Source organism: Hylobates moloch, unplaced genomic scaffold (genome assembly GCF_009828535.3).
Source record: "Hylobates moloch isolate HMO894 unplaced genomic scaffold, HMol_V3 SCAFFOLD_8, whole genome shotgun sequence".
Lineage (NCBI taxonomy): Eukaryota > Metazoa > Chordata > Mammalia > Primates > Hylobatidae > Hylobates > Hylobates moloch.
The window spans coordinates 76,131,588-76,153,762 of NW_026652283.1; the positions used below are offsets into that span (position 1 = coordinate 76,131,588).

Genomic DNA, 22,175 nt, shown 5'->3' on the forward strand with positions numbered 1-22,175 from the left:
GCCTGTAATCCCAGCACTTGGGGAGGCCAAGGGCAGATCACGAGGTCAGGAGATTGAGACCATCCTGGCTAACACAGTGAAACCCCGTCTCTACTAAAAATACAAAAAATTAGCCAGGTGTGGTGGTGGGCGCTGTAGTCCCAGCTACTCCGGAGGCTGAGGCAGGAGGATGGCGTGAACCCAGGAGGTGGAGTTTGCAGTGAGCCGAGATCGCGCCACTGCACTCCAGCCTGGGCGACAGTGTGAGACTCCGTCTCAAAAAAAAAAAAAAAAAAAAAGAATAATGTCATCATGTGACACTCTTAGTGTATCCTTGGAAGATGAACACCAAAAGAAATCTTGGGTCAGATTTTGTTTCAAGAGGCCTTTCTAAAACCTTGTTCTTCTCCTCTAGTGTGGTAGAAGAGGAGACACGGCGATCCCAGCAAGCTGCTCGGGATAAACAGAGTCCCAGCCAGGCCAATGGCTGCAGCGACCACAGGCCCATCGACATCCTGGAGATGCTGAGCAGAGCCAAGGATGAATATGAGAGGGTGAGGCTCTCTGGGTACTTGGGTGCTGACCAGGGAAGACCAAAACGGGAGGAGGAGGTCTGCAGGAGACTATTTTACTAGGGAAGCTGGCCTCCAGGGCCAGCAGAAATATAAGTTCAAAAAGAAAGCGTGTTAGCATGCTCCTCTAATCAGTCCCAGATACTTGGCAGGCTGAGGAAGGAAGATCACTTGACCCCAGGAGTTGGAGGCTGCAGTGAGCTATGATTGTGCCACTCCACTCCAGTCTGGGCAACAGTGAGACCCGTGTCTCTTTTTTTTAAAAACAGGTGTGTCTTACAATTTTAAACCTAAAACATAAGGAAAGAACTTGCTTACCCCAGAGTACTTGTTTTTGGCAGGAAAATTTACAATGCTTTTTTCTATTCCTATAAGATTACTATGGGAGAAGATGGTCTTGGAGTGCAGAAGTTAGCTCGCAGCAGCTAGTTCTGGTAAAGCTTCGTGCCTCTTGCTTCACCATTGCAGTTTCTGTTAGGATCCTCAGTGGTCCTAGGAATTTGTGTAGGCTTTGAAAAGTATTCTGATAGTTTATACCACATAATACTAAAAAATACACTCATGGTCTGTAATTGGTGGTAGATGCACAACTTTCATTAAACTTCATTTGGAATTTTACCCAAATGAGAGGCTTTTCTGAAATTACACTGTTTTCTTTCTCTCCTGTTTTGCATTTTAGTTTATAAATTAGCTATAAAATTTTCTCCCAAAAGTTGAATAAAATGGCAGTTGTGGTACTTTCGTTAATTTATTCAGTACCTGCTTATGAACCATGTACTATGTGCAAGCAGTGGGCATTTCATGGTTATGAAACTCTCCTGGAATTTTACTTGGTACCTCAAAGCCCCCACGCTTCACTGGAGTGAGACAAGCTCTCTACTGCTGAACTTTGTTTTAGCAGAATTATACTGTCACCTTACTCTTCATTAAATATTGAATTAAGTGCTTTCCTTTCATGCCTATTTCACCCTCACCAGAACTTCAAGGAACAAAAAGTGAAAAAGCACTGTCCAAAAGACCCTGTTTCCCATACAGTTCTGCTATAATACTAGCTACTAAGTTATTAATCAATGATCCTGAAAAAAGCTTCAAATTGGCAAAACGAGTTAAGGTACTGTTGTTAGCATGACTCTTCCACCTCCCATCCTCTTGGGACTTTACAGAGCTCAAAACTGAGAGGTCCTGCAATAAGTAAAACAATAACACCAATTCCCAGATTGACTTGACTGCAGTACCATTTTTTGCATACTGCCCTTTAACAACTCAAGAATTTGGAGTTCAGGAAAAAGTTTGAAAAAAGTGTTCTGAAAGATAGTTTCTTCTGACTAAAAATAGGCATGTTTACCATAAACTACTTAGACCTTCTACATTCTGATAACAAAGGAAGTCCCACCTCCAGGATGGAGAAATGTACGTGAGAGCCCATGAGAAGTTTCAAGTTTGCACCAAATTCTTCAATGTCTCACAGAGAATTAGGAGGAATGAATGGATCTATGGAAGTTAAATTTGGAGAAGCAGTCACCTCTCTAATAAATTAATTGATTCTTAGGAAACCAAATGAGAACTAACTTCAAGAATGGCTTTCTGATTTAGAAGTTACCTTACATTCCCCTCTTCTACCCTTGATGACAAGCGGATTTTCTATGTACATACTTTGTTCTGTTTGTAGAGCCCTTTCAGTGTTCTCATAGGTACCTAGTAAGTCCAGCGCTCTGTCACTCATCCTGAGTGTATCAAGGTACTGTATCAAGGTACCACACGGGACACAAACTGTAGGTGCTGCGCACTAAAGCAGATACTCCAGTAAGTGGCCTGGCTTACTCAGGCTGAGAGGCAAGTAGCCACAACGAGAAAGAAGGAAATAAGACATTATCTTTGAACACAAAGCCTTAAAGGAACTCTAGGGTCAGGTGGGCAATCTAAACATCTGACATTATTTCGAATTATATCAATATTACAAAAGGAATATAGATAGCATGATAGTTTCTGTTTTAAATAAACTTCTTTCACACTATGGAATAAAATATTGTCTATGGGCAGATTAAAATGAAACCTTTCGGGATTTGGTTAAATCTTTGATATTTACTTTATCATGTGTTCTTTCTGTTTTTGAAAACTGTCTGCAATAGGTGGAGCTTCTTTGAATTAGAGTTTTGTTCTCTTATCTGCATTTGTCTATCATCTAATCAGATGGAGCTGGTATAAGCAGTTACCCATGAATTCATGGGTCTTGGTGTTTGGATGGGCTCCCCTCAGCTGCCACATTTTTTCAGATGGCCCCTTTGTTTATCTTTAGGTGAAGACTCAGAAGATTGGCAGAGTCAAGGGCAGGGGTGCAAGCTAGGCCTCAGTGTTGGGATTTAATCCTGATTCTGAGTCTCCGCTATCTGCTGAGTATGATATAATGAACGAAATTTCAGACTTTTGAATGAGCACTTGTAATAATGAGACTTTTTTCTTTTTTCAGACAAGGTCTCTCTCTGTTGCCCAGGCTGGAGTGCAGGGGCACAATCTTGGCCCACTGCAGCCTTTACCTCCTGGGCTCAAGACATTCTCCCATCTTAGCCTCCCAAGTAGCCAAGACTATAGGCCATGCATCACCACGCTTGGATAATTTTGTTTATTTTTTGTAGAGATAGAGTCTCACTGTGTTGCCCTGGCTGATCTTGACAAGCTCCTGGGCTCAAGCTGTCCTCCCGCCTTGGCCTCCCAAAGTGCTGGAATTATAGGTGTGAGCCACTGTGCCCAGCCTAGAGACTGTTTGAAAATTAAAAATCTGTATAATAAGCATTTTCTTCAAAAAAAAGATATTACACTTCTATAATATCTTTTAATTAACTTTCCTTTTTTTCTTTTTTTTGAGATGGAGTCTCGCTCTGTTGCCAGGCTGCAGTGCAGTGGCGCAATCTCGACTCACTGCAACCTCCACCTCCCAGATTCAAGCGATCCTCCTGCCTCAGCCTCCCGAGTAGCTGGGACTATAGGCGTGCACCACCACGACCAGCTAATTTTTTGTATTTTTAGTAGAGACAGGGTTTCACCATGTTGGCCAGGATGGTCTCAATCTCTTGACCTCGTGATTGGCCTGCCTCGGCCTCCCAAAGTGCTGGGATTACAGGCGTGAGCCACCATACCTGGCCTCAACTTTCTTATTTTTTATGTAAAGAAAGATAGTTGAAACCACACTTGGCCCATTCTGAGTTGCTTCTAGCCATAGATGTAATCCTGGATTTTGGTCAGGGGTTCGGATGGTTGTTTGTTTGGTTTTAGTTTAATTGCAAAACAGTTTTTTAAAGCCCAGAGTATTTTTGTTCTTAAAAAATAGAGGCCAGACACAGTGACTCATGCCCGTAATTCCAGCACCTTGGGAGCCCGAGGTGGGAGGATTGCTTGAATCCACGAGTTTCAGACCACCCTGGGCAACATAGCAAGACCTTGTCTCTACCAAAAAAAAATGTTTTTTTAATTAGTTAGGCATGGTGGCACACATCTGTAGTCCCAGCTACTCCAGAGGCTGAGGCGGGAGGATCACTTGAGCCCAGCAGTTCGAGGCTGCAGTGAGCCATGACTGAACTGCTGCATTCCGGTTCGGGTGACAGCAAGACTCTGTTTCTTAAAAAGAAAACAGAAAAGAAAAAAAAATAGGATAGGCCAAGTGCTGTGGCTATGCCTATAATCCCAGCGCTTTGGAAGGCTGGAGCAGGAGAATTGATTGAGAACAGGCCTGGTCAACATGTAATGAGATCCCATCTCTATAAAAAATTTAAAAATCAGCCAGATGTGGTGGTGTGCACCTGTGGTCCTGGCTGTTTGGGGGCTGAGGTGGAAAGATCACGAGCCCAACAGCTCCAAGTTGCAGTGAGCTGTTATTCTGCCACTGCACTCCAACCTGGGCAACAGAGCATGACCCTGTCTCAAAAAACAATAAAAATAAATAAATACCTAAATAAACAGGAACACCATTATTTTTCTTATTATGTAAGCAGTATAAACTGTAGAAAAGTTTATTCTTTTTTTTAAAACAGCTTACAGAGAACGTTTTATATTCAAAAATTACAGTAAACAAAAGAAAATATCATAGTTCTACCACCTAGAAATAATCACTGCTAATACTTTGTTATGTATCCTTGCAAAAATATGTCCAAGTGTAAGTGGTATGTTTGTGTACATTAGATTTATTAAATGTTCTTTGGTAACCTGTTTTGTCCCAAATAACTATCTTTTTTATTGACAGTAACTATTCATCTCACAGAGAATCCCTATGAGATTTCATTTGGTAGAATGAAGTTTTTGAAAAAAGAACTGATATTTATAGCTGTGTATTTTTCCTTATGTGCATTATATAAATGATACCCTAGGCTTCTCTAATTCTTTCTATTAAGAACTTGGCGATATATCCTTATAGCTGAATCCTTGTAAAATCCTCATGTACAGCATTAACTTTTTATTAGAATAAATTACTTCAAATGGAATTGGTAGATCAAAGGATTTTTATGTTTTTAAGATTTTTACCAAATATTATAAAATTACCCTTCAGCAGGTTTGTCTGTGATTGCCCATTTTCCCTCATTTTTACAAACACTGGATGCTGTTATTAACAAACACAAAATCTCCAAGAAAGACCCTGCACAAGTATCAGAAATACATTAAATTCTTGAGAACTTTCATTAAAATACAACCTAACAATATAAGCCAGTTTTGTTGCTTATATTTAAGAATTGCAAATCAAATGCCCCAAGGGCCAGGGAAGCCATGATAGTGAGTAAAGCAGGCCGGGTAGAACTGAAGCAGGTTGAGAGCTAGTTCGTATGTAAAGGGTCATTTACAGCCCAGCTCTCAGTTATTGCCAAGTGACCTAGTGTTGCAACCTTATCCAGCCTGTCTCTAAAAATTACAAATCTGGGGCTTGGGGCAGTGGCATACGGCTTCCAGCACTTTGGGAGGCTGAAGCAGATAGATTGCTTGAGTCCAGGAGTTTAAGACCAGCCTGGGGCCAGGTGTGGTGGCTCACTCCTGCAATCCCAACACTTTGGAAGACTGAGGCAGGTGGATTGCTTGAGGTCAGGAGTTCAAGACCAGCCTGGCCAACATGGTGAAATCCCATCTCTACTAAAAATAGAAAAATTAGCTGGGTGTGGTGGTATGTGCCTATAGTCCCAGCTACTTGGGAGGTTGAGGGAGGCTGAGGTTCATGAGAATCACTTGAACCCAAGAGGTGGAGGTTGCAGTGAGCCAAGATTGCGCCACTGCACTCCAGCCTGGGTGACAGAGCAGGACTCAGTCCAAAAAAAAAAAAAAAAAAAAAAAACAGCCTGAGCAACATGGTTGGTGAAGTCCTATCTCTACAAAAAAAATAGCAAAAAAAAAAATCATAGCTTGCTGCAGCCTCAAACTCTTGGGCTCAAGTATCCACCTGCCTCAGCCTCTACCATGTTGGTCAGGTTGGCTTTTTTTTTTTTTTTTTGAGACGGAGTCTTGCACTGTTGTCCAGGCTGGAGTGCAGTGGCCCAACCTCGGCTCACTGCAAGCTCTGCCTTCCGGGTTCACGCCATTCTCCTGCCTCAGCCTCCCGAGTAGCTGGGACTACAGGTGCCCAGCACCACGCCTGGCTAATTTTTTGTACTTTTAGTAGAGACAGGGTTTCACCGTGTTAGCCAGGATGGTCTCTGTTTTTATTTTTTATAGAGATGGGGTCTCACTATGTTGCCCAGGCTGCTCTTGAACTCTTGGTCTCAAGTGATCTTCCTGCCTCAGCTTCCCGAAGTGCTGGGAGCCACTGCTCCCAGCCCCAACTTTTTAATGTTTCTGAACATTTACACCTTCTGTTTTAAGAACTTGTCATGAACAATATTTTAACTTTATATTTTCTGTAATACAGTTCCAAGCATTCCACATAATGGCGTTGATACTGGTTGATAGTGATGTTGCAAAGAGAGGCATGTTAAAAGATTTAGATATTTCATAGGCTTTCACAAAATGTTCTGCTGCTATTCAAATCGATAACACTGAGTAAATGACGTTCTGAAGTAATACAAGGATCAAGTCATTTGGGTGGGAAAAAATGCATGCTATCCATTTAATATTCGAGTACCTACTCCTGTGATAAGCACGAATTGTCTGTAGCATGATATCAAGAAAATCTGTCTCTGAACTGAGTTTAGGGCTGCTTTTTTAAAAAATCTCATCTCTTGCATTTTCTGAACTGTTTTTGGTGTCGGTTTTGGCATGGATGATGTTCATCAGATGCCAGATCAGATAGCACAAATATTCAAGAATTCATAACCCGTAATTCCATGTCCATCTATTGGTCTGATCATTTTTTGAGGATTCTTTTTAAGAACAAGATTATTTTCATTTTTAATGTCATGAGCACATTAATGGTAACTTAATAATGTTAGTACAATTGGATGTCCATATGTGACAAAAAAAAAACCTAACCTAATAACATCTTAGAGAATAATCAACTCAAAATGTGTCATAGATGTAAATGTAAAATATAAAACTATAAAACTTTTAGAAGAAAAATGTATTTATCATATGACCCAAGAAGTACCACTCCTAGGTATTTACCCTAGAGAAACAAATTTTGCCAGGCACGGTGTGGCTCACGCTTGTAACCCCAGCACTTTGGGAGGCTGAGGAGGGTGAATCACTTAAGGTCAGGAGTTCGAGACCAGCCTGGCCAACATGGTGAAACCCCGTCTCTACTAAAAATATAAAAATTAGCTGGGCGTGGTGGTGCACGCCTGTAATCCCAGCTACTCAGGAGGCTGAGGCAAGAGAATTGCTTGAATCTGGGAGGCAGAGATCACAGTGAGCCGAGATCAAGCCACTAAAATCCAGGCTGGGCAACAGAGTGAGACTCCATCTCAAAAAAAAAAAAAAAAAGAAATTTTTGTCCACTTAAAAACCTATATCAGTGTTTATAGATGTTGTATTCATAACCACCAAAAAACGGAAACAACACAGATGTGCTTCTGTGGGTGAATGGTTAAACACTCACGTATTTATATAATGTAATACTACTCAGCAATAAAAAGGAATGAACTATTAATACCATACAACAGCTTGGATGTACCTTAAAGTCATTATGCTAAGTGCAAGAAGCTGGCATTCTACTTATATTCCATTTATATGACATCTTTGAAAAGACAAAACTAGAGAGAGAGAATAGACCTAGTTGCCAGGAGTGGAGGGAGGGCATGACTGCAATAGGACAGCACAAGGGAATGTTTTTTTGGATGATGGAACTGTTTTATATCCTGATTATGCTGATAGGGACATAAATAGAACTGTACACCCCCTTAAAAATTAATTTCACCATATGTTAGCTTTTATTTAAAAATAAAATCAGGTTGGGCCCAGTGGCTCACATCCGTAATCCCAGCACTTTGGGAAGCCGAGGTCGACGGATCACAAGGTCAGGAGTTTGAGACCAGCCTGGCCAACATGGTGAAACCCTGTCTCTACTAAAAATACAAAAAAAAAAAAGAAAAACCAGCTGGGCATGGTGGCTCGCACCTGTAATCCCGGCTACTCGGGAGGCTGAGGCAGGAGAATTGCTTGAACCCAGGAGGCAGAGGTTGTAGTAAGCCAAGATTGCACCACTGCAGTCCAGCCTGGGCAACAGAGCAAGACTCCATCTTGGAAAAACAAATAAATAAGATTAAAAGAATATGTGATAAAGTAATACCATTATCTTTTTCTTAAAAAGGTGATAAAAATAACAGTTGTGGCCAACACTGTTGTCTAAAATTAGGTGCTCAGTGTTCTAGAAATTTTATTGCATGTTACTTACATTGGAGTACAGAGCAAACATTTTGAGGTTGGTTTTTCTTCTTTTTAAAAAATAGCATTTTTGATAACCTCACATGCTGTTTTGTGAGCCAAATAATAGCAAATTTTTTTCACAAGATATATTTTTTCTTTTAACTTTTTAAAGAATCAGATGGGTGACTCAAATATCTCCAGCCCTGGGTTGCAGCCAAGCACTCAGCTCTCCAATCTGGGAAGCACCGAGACTCTAGAAGAAACGCCCTCCGGGTCACAAGATAAGGTTTGTACAGCTAAAGCTCTAGCTTTGTCCTAAGTAACAAAGAGTAACATTCAGTACGGATTCTAATGAGTGCAAGTTTGATTTGTCAGTTGTGTCAAGGTTCATATGTGCAGCAGCATAATGACATCCTCCTGGGTCATTATGATCCAAGTAACTGTTTAACCTTTTTGCAGTAGCCTGCTACCTGGTTTCCCATCTTTTGCCCCCTGGTTGCCTCTTACCTATTCTTAACCCAACAGCCAGAGTAATCCTTGCAAAACATAAGTCAGATTGTGGCATTCCTCTGCTTAAAACCCTCCAGCAGTGTCCCAGCTCACTCAAATAATAGCCAGGATCATGACAGTGGCCCACGAGGCCCTACCTTATCTGGCCCCTCTACCCCAGGCCTCATCTGTCACTCTGCATTGCTCACCTGGCTCCAGTCCCATTGGCTCTCTTGCCTTTCCCCAAATGTGCCAGATATGTTCCTGCCTCGGGACAGGCCTTTGCACTTGTTCCCTTGGTCTGTAATACTTTCCTCCCAGATAGGGCTTGCTCCCTTTACTCCCTCAAGCCTCATATGTCCTCCGTAAGTCAGGCCTTCTCTGACTACCCTATTTAAAATAACCCTTGGCTAGGCACAGTGGCTCACACCTGTAACGCCAGCACTTTGGAAGGTTGAGGCAGGCAGATCATTTGAGCCCAGGAGTTTGAAACCGGCCTGGCCAATTGACAAAACCCTGTCTCTACTAAAAATACAAAAATTAGCTGGGTGTGATGGCACGTGCCTGTAATCCCAGCTACTCAGGAGGCTGCAGCACCAGAATGGCTTGAACCCAGGAAGCAGAGGTTGCAGTGAGCCGAGACTGCACCAGTGCACTCCAGTCTGGGCAACAGAGTAAGACTCTGTCTCAAGGAAGAAAAAAATAATAACAGTAACACCCCTTGGACAGGCACGGTGGCTCTCATCTGTAATCTCAGCTCTTTGGGAGGCCAAGGCAGGAGGATCACTTGATCCCAGGAGTTAGAGACCAGCCTGGGCAGCATAGTGAGACCCCTTCTCTAGAAACAAATTTTAAAATTAGCCAGACGTGATGTCATGCACTTGTGGTCCCAGCTAATTGGGAGGCTGAGGTAGGAGCCTCGCTTGAACCCAGGAGGTTTGAGATTGCAGTGAGCCAGGATCACACCACTGCACTCCAGCCTGGGTAGCAGAGCAAGGCCCTGTCTCAAAAATTTAATTTAATTTAATTTAATTTAAAAATAAAACTGCCAGGTGCAGTGGCTCATGCCTGTAATCCCAGCACTTCAGGAGGCCAAGGCAGGCGGATCACCTGAGGTCAGGAGTTCGAGACCAGCCTGGCCAACGTGGCAAAACCCCCTTTCTACTAGAAATACAAAATTAACCGGGCGTGGTAATAGACACTGGTAATCCCAGCTATTTGGGAAGCTGAGGTAGGAGAATCGCTTGAACCCGAGAGGTGGAGGTTGCAGTGAGCCATGATTGCGCCACTGCACTCCAGTCTAGGTGACAGAGCAAGACTCCGGCTCAAATAAGTAAATAAATAAAATAAAACAACCCTCCCTCACCTCCATCCTCTTGCTGTACTTTATTTTCTCACTAAGGTTTCTAACCAGCTAACATGGTTTCTGTTTTTGTTTTTTGTCTGTCTCCTGCCCACCAAAATATAAGCGCCATGTAAAGCAGTTTTGGTTTTTTGTTTTTAAGCTGTCTCTTACAGGAAAGAAGGGCAGTTTTATGAGCCTTGTACATTGCTGTATCCTTAGCATGTAGCACTGTAAATATTTGTTGAATTAGTTCTCTTTATAACTGATAGTCTGATAAAAGAACAGATATCAAATAAAATCCGTCGTTTTTTAAGCAGACTTTTTTTTTAGATAATTACAGATTTATATGCAGTTGTAAGAAATAATGCAGAAAGATCCTATGTACCCATTACCCATTTTCCCATTGATAACATTTTGCAAAATATAGTATGATATCACAACCAGGATATTAACACAATCCACACATCTTGTTCAGATTTCCTTTGTTATTTGTGTGTATATTCAGTTCTATGTAATTTTATCTCATGTATAGCTTTGTATATCCACTACCACAGTCAAGATGCTAAATATTTTCATCACCACCAGGATGTTTTGCCCTTTCATAAACACACTGACTTCCCTGTCATACCCTATTCTGCCTCTGCATCTACCTCTGCCTCCCCGATCCTGCCATCGTTTAGCCCTGGCAACTATTAATCCATTTTCCAGTTCTATAATGTCATTAAAAGAATATTATATAAATGGAATCATATATATAACCTCTTGAGATTGTCTTTCTTCACTCAGCATAATTCCTGAACATTTCACTGAAGTTGTTATATATATCAAGTTTGTTTCCTTTTATTACTGAGAGTATTACATGATATGCAAGTACCAAAATTTGTTTAACTATTTTTGGCAGCTCACTTACTGAAGAACATCTAGATTGTTTTCAGTTTGGGGTTATTACAAATAAAGCTCCTATGAACATTTATGTACAGGTTTTTGTGTGAACATAAATTTTCATTTCTCTGAGATAAATGCCCAGGAGTGCAAGTGTCAGGTCATTTGGTATTGCATGTTTTAGTTTAATAAGAAACTGCCTTGGGAGGCCAAGGCAGGTGGATCACCTGAGGTCAGGAGTTCGAGACCAGCCTGACCAACATGGTGAAACCCCGTCTCTACTAAAAATACAAAAATTAGACGGGCATGGTGGTGGTGATGCCTGAATCCCGGCTACTCAGGAGGCTGAGGCACGAGAATCGCTTGAACCTGGGAGGCAAAGGTTGCAGTGAGCCGAGGTCATGCCATTGCACTCCAGCCTGGGCAACAAGAGCAAAACCCTGTCTCAAAAAAAAAAAAAAAAAGAAAGAAACCACCAAACTGTTTTCTAGGAAGTCTGTACAGTTTTACATTCACATCAACAATGTATCCAAAATGTTTTTAGATATTTAGATAATTAATTTAAACCAAATTTTGTATTCTAGCTTCCCATGCCCCATTTTTACTGTATCTGGATTTAGGATCATCATCCAGGAGTGTGCAGTGGGCTTACTACTTCCCCTTTCTAAATCATGAATCACTTCATCTTGCTTTTGTGAATCATGAGGTTAAGGATTATTGTACTGCCTAATGCAGATTTGTTGTGAGACCCTAAGGAAGAAATGGACCAGAAAAAAATGCCTTAAGAATTATAAGGTCCGGGCCGGGCGCGGTGGCTCACGCTTGTAATCCCAGCACTTTGGGAGGCCGAGGCGGGCGGATCACGAGGTCAGGAGATCGGGACCACGGTGAAACCCCGTCTCTACTAAAAATACAAAAAAAATTAGCCGGGCGTGGTGGCGGGCGCCTGTAGTCCCAGCTACTCGGAGAGGCTGAGGCAGGAGAATGGCGTGAACCTGGGAGGCGGAGCTTGCAGTGAGCCGAGATCGCGCCACTGCACTCCAGCCTGGGCGACAGAGCAAGACTCCGTCTCAAAAAAAAAAAAAAAAAAAAAAAAAGAATTATAAGGTCAGGCATGGTGACTCACACCTGTAATCCCGGGACTTTGGGAAGTGGAGGCAGGCGGATCCCTTGCGTCCAAGAGTTTGAGAACAGCCTGGCCAACATGATGAAACCCTGTCTCTACTAAAAATACAAAAATTAGTCGGATGTGGTGGTGCACGCCTGTAATCACAGCTACTCAGGAGGCTAAAGTGGGAGGATCGCTTGAAACCGGGAGGTGGAGGTTATAGTGAGCCAAGATTGCGCCACTGCACCCCAGCCTGGGCGACCAAGGGAGACCCTGTTTCAAAAATCCAACAACAACAAAAAAGAATCAGCCAGGCACAGTGGCTCATGCCTGTAATCCTAGCACTTTGGGAGGCCAAGGCAAGTGGATCACCTGAGCTCAGGAGTTCCAGACCAGCCTGACCAACATGGTGAAACCCCATCTCTACTAAATAGAAAAGAAATTAGCCTGGGGTGGTGGCACATGCCTGTAATCCCAGCTACTTGGGAGGCTGAGGCAGGAGAATCACTTGAACCTAGGAGGCTGAGGTTGCAGTAAGCCCAGATTGTGCCATTGCACTCCAGCCTGGGCAACAAGAGTGAAACTCCATCTCAAAAAAAAAAAAAGTCATAAAGCACTGTCCATTGAAAGATGAAAAATGAGTGTGACAAGCCATAGCTTGTTAAGCCTTTCAACAATAGCACTGAGTCTGTAGACATACAGAACTTGAGTGGTACAGATAGTGCTGATGTGTTATTCCGTCATTTTTCATATACTTTTAAAACTTCACTTCTGGTTGGGCGTGAAGGCTCACACCTGTAATCCCAGCACTTTGCACTTTGGGAGGCCGAGACAGGCGGATCATGAGGTCAGGAGTTTGAGACCAGCCTGGCCAACATGGTGAAACCGTCTCTACTAAACATAAAAAATTAGCCGGGCGTGATGGCATACGCCTGTAATCCCAGCTACTCAGGAGGCTGAGGCAGGAGAATTGCTTGAACCCAGGAGAGGGAGGTTGCAGTGAGCCAAGATTGTGCCACCGCACTCCAGCCTGGGTGACAGAGCAAGACTCCATCTCAGGGTGGGGGGAAGACTCCATTTTTTAAGTTATAGTGACAAAATTTTATGAAATACTGAGATCTGGATATTGTCAGAAGCCATGTGATTGACTAAAATTAGTTTAAATTTATCATCAGCTGCCACAGACAGATACTACATTTGTTTAGTAACACTGCCATCTAGTGCTGAGGAGCAAGTACTGCTGTCAAGCCTTAATAGTATTACATTCCATTTCAGTTGCATAGCTCACTTTTTTAAACTTTTCTTGGGGTTGTTTCTGTAGTATATTTTGTTATTGTTTGCTTCCTATGTTCAAGAATAATGCCTATCTTATAGTGTGCCCACTGCAGTGACCAGTAGCTCCAAACAGAAATGTAAAATTCTCTAAACATCAATTCTCTGTGGGATGAGGAGTGAACCATATTAAACCTGATGCTGAATATGAGAATTTTGTCCTGTGCTGTACATGTTGTTGCTCGCTGAATGCCATTTCCTGAGCTAAACGGTCAGACTAACAGTTGATCTACATGAAGTATTAAAAAACTCAGAATCCTAACTTTAAGCATATTCAAGCATGAGGAAAGAGTAACATTTTACCTTTTCTGTGGATGATGGAAGGTTAATTTATGAATAAATAAGCCCAGCTGCTAGAGGAGGGCAACCAGTTTTTCTTATCAGAAACAGAAAAGAATGCAGAGACTGTGAAACTTTTGGGAATTTGTGTGAAGAGAAATGTTCTGCTCACCCAGGCTCCTATGACAAATTCAACCAGTTAGGTACAATCATGTGTCATTTAACAATGGGAATACTTTCTGAGAAATGTGTCATTAGGCGATTTCATTCTCCGAACATCGTAGAGTGTATTTATACTTTCACAAACCAAGAAACCAAGATGGCATTGCCTACTAACACCTAGGCTCGATGGGATAGCCTATGGCTTCTAGGCCACAGACCTGTGCAGCACATTACTGCACTGCGTATTATAGGCACTTGTAACACACTGGTATTTGTATATTTAACCATAGAAAAGGTTTAGTAAAAACACAATATTATATTCTTATGGGACCACTGTTGTATATGCAGTCCATCATTGACCAAAACGTGGTTTGTGCCAAATGATAGTATTTCCAAACGTTGATACATTTTGATCTGTAGCCACCTCAGTTGTTCAAACCTTAGCTGTACCTGTTTTCCAGAGGTAAGTATCACCATCCAGGTGATTAGGTAACCTATAATCTGCTGAATTGACATCTCCGTATGGTGGCACACTGCTTAAGGATGTAGACTGTATTGTTAGAACTAAGTTGGAGTCTGATTCTGTTGTTGTATTTGGGCATCATCTATAAAGTGGCAATAATGATTTACCTACTCTAGCAGATGAATAGAGTAATACATGTAAAGTGCTTAGCATAGGGCCTTCCACATAGTGAGCATTCTGTGTATGATGATTCATTATTGCCATCACAAATTCATTTATTCCCTCTTATATGAGAAAACCTCCAAAACTGTAATGCTTTACCATACACCCCATTCTAGAGAAAGTTAGAGAATCTGTCTGGCCTCGCAGTAGTTATAGGGAGGCAGCATAGAGAATCTGAAAACTTTCTGCTGCTTTTAAAGTCAGGGGTCAGGGTTCTACCATATGGTGGTTTCATATTTTAATTTAAAGTAGGTGTGTGTGTGTGTGTGTGTTTGTTTGTAGAGACGTCTCACTCTGTTGCCCAGGCTAGAATGCAGTGGCCTGATCATAGCTTACTGTAACCTCAAACTCTTGGGCTTAAACGATCCACCTGCCTCAGCCTCCCAAGCAGCCAGGACCACAGGTGCACACCACCTTGTGCAGCTAATTTTTAAATTTTTTGTAGAGGCAGGGTCTCAATATGTTGACCAGGCTGATCTTAAACTCCTGGCTTCAAGCAGTGCTTCCGCCTAGGCCTGCCAAAGTGCTGAGATTATAGGCATGAGGCACTCTGCCTGACTTAAAGTAGATTTTTGGCTGTTCAAAGGTAATTCATGTTTCACTGGACAAGTAAAAATTGCTGTCTGGATTATGCCTCAGGTGTATTTTGTGATGAGGTTTCTCCATGTCCTGTCATTTGATTATTCCTTTTCTTAAATTTCTGCAACATAGACCCAATCTGATTTCTGTTTTTCAAAGTAGTTTATATCTAAATATTGGTTTGTGTGTCTGTATACATATGTCTGTAATAGAATGGGGTGGTTATGATCCATTTAATTTGCATTAATAAGAATTAGTCTTGTTGGCCAGGCACGGTGGCTGTAATCCCAGCACTTTGGGGGCCGAGGCAGACAGATCACCTGAGGTCAGAAGTTCAAGAACAGCCTGGCCAACATGGTGAAATGCTACTAAAAATACATGTCTACTAAAAATACAAAAATTAACCGAGCGTGGTGGCGCATGTCTGCATTCCCAGCTACTTGGGAGGCTGAGGCAGGACTATCGCTTTAACCCAGGAGGTGGAGGTTGCAGTGAGCCAAGATCACACCACTGCACTCCAGCCTGGGTGAATTTAAAAAAAAAAAAAAAAATTATTTTGTTTCCAATATTTTTTGTTAAAAACTGACCTTTTTTTTTTTTTTTTTTTTTTTTTTGAGACAATTCCCCTGTCACCCAGGTGGAGCAGGATGACGGTCACTGCACGCCATTCTCCTGCCTCAGCCTCCCGAGTAGCTGGGACTACAGGTGGCCGCCACCACGCCCAGCTAATTTTTTTGTATTTTTAGTAGAGACGGGGCTTCACCATGTTAGCCAGGATGGTCTCGATCTCCTGACCTCGTGATCCGCCCGCCTCGGCCTCCCAAAGTGCAGGCACGAGCCACCGCGCCCGGCCTGACCCATTTGTTTTCTAAACATATAATGTGTATAAAAAGGAATTAACCCAATTCAAAACTGGGTAAAAGATTTTAATAGGAATCTCCATATAAGATATACAAATGGCCAATAAGCACATGAAAAGATACTCCACATCATTAGTCATTAGGGACATGCAAATTCAAACCACATTGAGGTATCACTTCATACTCATTAGGATGGCTAATATCGTTAAAATGGAACATCACAAGTGTTGGAGAGTAATGGAGAATACTCCATATACTCTGTTACCTCATAAACTGCTGTATACCAGTAACCCTGTTGGATTGCTGGTGATAATGTAAAATGATTCAGGCACTATGGAAAAAACAGTTTAGTGGTTCCTCAAAAAGTTAAACCTAGAATTACTATATGACCCAGCAATTCTGCTCCTGGGTATATACCCAGAAGAATTGAAAACAAACATTCAAACAGATACTTCCACACCAGTGTTTATAGCAGCAGTATTTGCACTAGCTAGAAGGTGGGAACATCTCAAGAACTCCAGTGTCCATTAATGGATGAATGGATAAATAAATGTCATATATACATGCATTGGAACATTATTCGGCCATAAAAAGAAATGAAATTCTGATACGTGTTAGAACGTGGATGAACCTTAAAAACAACAATGTGAATGTACTAAAGGCCACTGAATTTTACACTTAAATATGGTTAAAATGGTAAGTTTTATGTATATTTTACTACAATTTTTTAAAATAGGGAGATAAATGTCTATTGTGCTGTCAGTAGACATTTATGATGCCATGAATTCACAAGTGACTAAGTCACAATGTTCAGTGTAGTAAATGGAACCTGTGCACATGTCTGCAGCTATGTGGCCTGGACAGAGAAGTCTGTCCCAAGGGAGAATTTGTTGTCTATTTTGACCTAGATGGAATGGGTTTGAAATATTACCAAACAGCTGTGTCCTTGATGATTTTTTGCTTCGGGAGTGACCAGGAGGCTTATAATAGCCTAGCCTTGGTTATCCTACCAGGTGTTTTGTTGTTGTTGTCTTGCATTGTGGGATATGATATTCCAGGAGCATTTAGTGAATTTTTGTTTGGTACTCCATGCTTGCTATTAAGACCACATGGTGAGCCGGGCACGGTGGCTCATGCCTGTAATTCCAGCACTTTGGGAGGCCGAGGCACGCAGATCACCTGAGGTCAGAAGAAGTTCGAGACCAGCCTGGGCAACATGGTGAATCCCGTCTCTACTAAAAATACAAAAATTAGCTGGGTGTGGTGGCGCATGCCTATAATCCCAGCTACTCAGGAGGCTGAGGCAGGAGAATCGCTTGAACCTGGGAGGAGGAGGTTACAGTGAGCTGAGGTCGTGCCACTGCACTCCAGCCTGGGCGATAGGGCAAGACTATGTCTGAAAAAAAAAGAAAAAAAAAAAAAAAGACCACATGGTGTTTATGTGATTATAGTTTAAGCCAACTTCAATTTAATGCTTTTTGGGCACCAGACATTATATTGAGAATTTAATTTTTACAACAGTGCTCTGAGATCATTGTCACAATGTCCTCGCTTTTCAGATAAGGAACTGAATTAGAAAGATTATGCTGGGCTCAATGGCTCACTACAAAAAATTTAAAAATAAACAGCATGGTGGCATGCACCTGTGGTCCCACCTATGTGAAAGGATTGTTTGAGTCTGGAAGGTCAAGGCTGCATGAGCTGTGATCATACCACTGCACTCCAGTCTGACTGAATGAGACCCTGTCTCAAAAAAAAAGAGAAAGAAAAAGAAAGATTATGTAATTTTCCCAGTTAACAGCAGAGGTATCTTTTATTTCAGACCCTAAACTCTACAGTTTTTTTCAGAAGTAAAAATATGAAGAAATTGAACCATATAAGATCTTTAGTATTTTTTTGTATCCATGGTCTAAAATTATATATTAATACTGTCTTATATTTGAAGTGAGATTCTAACATTAGTAGAATCTCTTTATTGAATATTTTCTAAGGCGAAATGGTTTGATATGAAGCTACAACTTTTTTACAACTGTGGGAGGTTCTTGCCTCTTCCTCCACAACAGTTACTTTTTACTGACTACATTTTTTCAGACCTGCCCTGTCCCTCTCACCTAGCAGATGATGCTGTCCTCATACCAGGGAGAGAAGACAGAATGGCACTCCCTTAACTTTCTGTCCTTCACATGCAAACTTGCCTGCATGCTCATCGCTGCTGGCCCTCTTTCTCTGTTGTCTGACATGAGCCCCTCCTGACACGGGATCTCTTGCCTTAAGCTCCCTCTCCTCGTACTGACTTCCCCCTACTCCCCGAAAGAACTTTAGGAGAGAACACTGTTGAGTGTCTGCTATGTACTGATGGGGTCTGTGGTCCTGGGTGGTGGTGCCATTACTTGGGTAGGCAAGTCCAAGAGCAAGAAAGGCAAGGATTGGGGAATACTTGAGAAAGAGATCCCCTGCCTTGGCAAACTTGCTTTCCATGGTGTTAGGAGTGCTGACATTAAACACACACTTCCTGTGTGCTGGGTTCCATACATTTCAGCCTCCCACCAGCCCTCCCTACTTTATAGAGGCCTGAGACTCAGAGAAGTGGACAGCACTCCTCAGGCCACACAGCTGGAAAGGAGCAGAGCCAGGCAGCGGCGGTCAGCACCAGGCCCTGCCTCTGGATGGTTGATGGGACATCACAGCTGTGTCGCTGCAGCCTCCTGAGGGGATGCCTTTACTCCCTTGTATTACCATTTTTGTGTTTTAATAACACAAAATAGCATTACCATTTTGTGTTCTAAGTCAGTACCTCCAGGTTCTAGATGTCCCACAGAGACTTCCAGACATGTTCACAACTAACTTCAGCTTCCCCCTCTCCCTAACCCTAGGGGCTTTTCCTGGGCTGGCCTGCCCAGGCAGTGATACCACCACCCAGTACCGAGATACCAGGATGTCCTCTAGGCTCCTTGCTCCTACCTGGCCAGCCACCAACTCCTTCCATTCTAACTCCAGTTCTCATCCTCTTCTCTGCCAGTATCTTAGTCCAGACTCTTCTCAGTCTCACCCCTACAATTTGTCCTTTATGTGGCCGACCAAGTGCACATTCTAAAATATAAAGCCTAATGGCTCATCCCCTCAACATGTCGCCATTAACCTGTGGATAAAGTCCAGATCCTCTAACGTGTCTCAGATACTCTGCAGTCTGCCTGCTGCTTCTCTCTTTCCCTGTCACCCTTCTACCCAGCCTCTGACCCAGCTGTGCTGAAGCACGTGCGGCTCTCTCAGTGGCTGTGCTCCCCATTCAGCTCGCCTCATCCCTCCCCAGTTTCACTCCTCTTCCTAGTGCCTTCCCTCCCACTGAGCTCTGCAACTCTGCCTTGTGTGTGTGTGCGCGGGGGGCCGGTGGGGGGGGCCTTACCAGTTGTCCTGGCCTCTTCTTTCACATCACAGTCACAGCACAATGCCTGGCACCTGATAAATTCAAGAATTTTTATCAAATGGATGAAACATTTGCCTGGACAAAACTAGGTTTGTTTTCCTGTAGAAATGTGATCACACCATAGTCTTATAATATTGATATTGTACTAATTTGCAGTGTACTTTGGGGCCTTACAGACTTTCTGAAGCCTTGAGAATCATGTGTTTCAGTGAACTAATTTTTTCAGTATAAACAGATCTAAACAACTAATTCACTTATTTTAGGAATAAAAAGTTGAGGCTGTCTGTGTTTTCAAAGTGCTTAGGTGTGTCTCCCACTAAAATGTAAGCTCTGTGAGAACTGTTGTTACTCCCTTGCTGCATCCCGTGGGCCCAGGTTAGAGCAAGACCTGGCACCCTGTGAGTACTCAGGAAATAAAGGTTATTGACTATGGGAATACTGCTTAAAAGTACAGAAAAGCACGAATGTTTTTCCTTTGAACAGTTATGGTGTCAATAAGCCAACTTACTGAAATATATATAAATTTTAAATTGTCAGGCTTAAATGCTTTTTCTTAAGAATTCTGTGAGTAGGGAATAAGGCAGGGGGGGGTGGGGATGGCCCACTATTAAATGATTAGATTTATTTTCTGATATTTGAGACCCAGTCTCTGAGGTCCAGTGCCTAGCGGTTCATCGAGAACAGTGAAAGTAAAGGTAGAATCACCTGATGAGCATTTGGTCCCTGTGTCTCCTCTAGTGTCATTTCCCTATGTGTTGCTGACATGAGGCAATTGGGCACAGTCAGCTTTGCCAAGAAAAAGAATGGTGAATTCTGATCCTGCTACCCAGAGACCCTAAAAATTTGAATTATATTACCAACGCAAATTTCCATCCACCAACCTGGGGTCACTAGATGAACCTGGGCCTTAATCCTTAGTACATCTTCAGTTTTTTCCATTCCTTATTTTTATACTCCATCCATCCTTGATTCTGCAAAATCTTTGGCTTCTGGAAAAGAAGTTTGGTTATGCTGATTTATAAGAGACCTCTTTGATTGGGTGGTTTCATTTGTTTTTCAGTCTGCTCCGTCTGGACACAAGCATCTGACGGTAGAAGAGTTATTTGGAACCTCTTTGCCAAAGGAACAACCAGCAGTTGTGGGTCTGGATTCGGAAGAAATGGAGAGGTTGCCAGGAGATGTCTCCCAGAAAGAGCCCAATTCCTTCCTACCATTTCCCTTTGAGCAGTCAGGAGGAGCCCCTCAATCAGAAACCCTGGGTGTCCCTTCTGCTGCCCACCACTCAGTCCAGCCTGAAATCACCACCCCGGTGCTAATCACTCCAGCCTCCATCACACAGTCCAATGAAAAGCATGCCCCAACCTACACAATCCCGTTGAGCCCCGTTCTCAGTCCCACTCTGTCAGCTGAAGCTCCTACTGCACAGGTTCCCCCCAGTTTACCTCGAAACAGCACCATGATGCAGGCAGTGAAGACCACGCCTAGACAGAGGTCTCCACTCCTGAACCAGCCAGTCCCTGAGCTAAGCCATGCCAGTCTGATTGCCAACCAGAGCCCCTTCAGGGCCCCACTGAACATGACGAACACAGCTGGCACATCCCTCCCAAGCGTTGATCTTCTCCAGAAACTCAGGTTGACCCCACAGCATGACCAAATACAGACACAACCACTTGGGAAAGGTGCAATGGTAGCCAGCTTTTCTCCAGCAGCTGGTCAGCTGGCCACACCTGAGAGCTTCATAGAGCCTCCCTCTAAGACAGCAGCAAGAGCGGCAGCCTCAGCCTCCCTGAGCAACATGGTGCTTGCTCCCCTTCAGGTAATGGCAGGAGGGTGGGGATGGGCACAGTGGGTAACTGTAACTGGATGGGATGAAACTACAGAGACCTTGGTTTTAACTGTTATGACACTGACAGTTTTAAAGAGTTGTCCCTTTAAAGTATGTCAGAGGCTAGGAGACAGGTGAGATAAGAAGCCCTATCATGAACAACCAAGTAATTTATATTTTCCTATCTGGATATTCACTTTAGTGGGGGTTGTATGTTTGTTTTGCTTTTGCCCAGCAGTTCCAGGAGTCCTCATTTGACTGAGGACCAAATTATTCCAAAGCTTAACTCCCTTCCTATCTCCCACGGCAGTCTCCTAGAGTGCCTACCTTGTGCCAAGTACCCTAGAGGTGCCATAAGAGCATCCTAGACTTAAAGGTATGAGGTCAAATAAAGCTGATTTTTTCAACTGTCCATGTTTACATCACCTTATAAAGAGATGCCATGCTGCCTAGATCTCTCATCTCTACAGACTCAGCAGCAAAAATATGCCCAGGCTGAAGGACAGATATCATATCACATGTTCTTACTTTATTTGAACTCATGGAGATAGAGAATAGAAGGATGGTTACCAGAGGCTGGGAAGGGTAGTGGGAAGGTGGGGGGGAGGTGGGGATGGTTAATGCATACAAAAAAAAAAAAAGTAGAATGAATAACACCTGTATTTAATAACACAACAGGGTGATTATAGTCAATAATAATTTAAGTATATATTTTAAAATAATGAAAAGAGTATAATTAGATTGTAACACAAAAGAAAAATTCGTGAGGGGATGGATACCCCATTTTCCATGATGTGATTATGCATCGCATGCCTATATCAAAACATTTCATATACCTCATAAATATATACACCTATATACCCACAAAAATTAAAACTTATATA

The 22,175-nt window shown here is 42.6% G+C and overlaps 1 protein-coding gene across 1 annotated transcript in view; it reads left to right on the forward strand.

Moving 5' to 3' along the window:
* The window catches only part of DCP1A (decapping mRNA 1A), a 65,032-nt gene that overhangs the window by 35,961 nt on the left and 6,896 nt on the right, over positions 1-22,175 (forward strand). Inside the window, exons 5-7 of the mRNA XM_032161280.2 lie at positions 395-533; positions 8,494-8,607; positions 20,527-21,282. Of these exons, the coding sequence (XP_032017171.1) occupies positions 395-533; positions 8,494-8,607; positions 20,527-21,282 (1,009 nt within the window). The remainder of the gene's footprint in view (positions 1-394; positions 534-8,493; positions 8,608-20,526; positions 21,283-22,175) is intronic.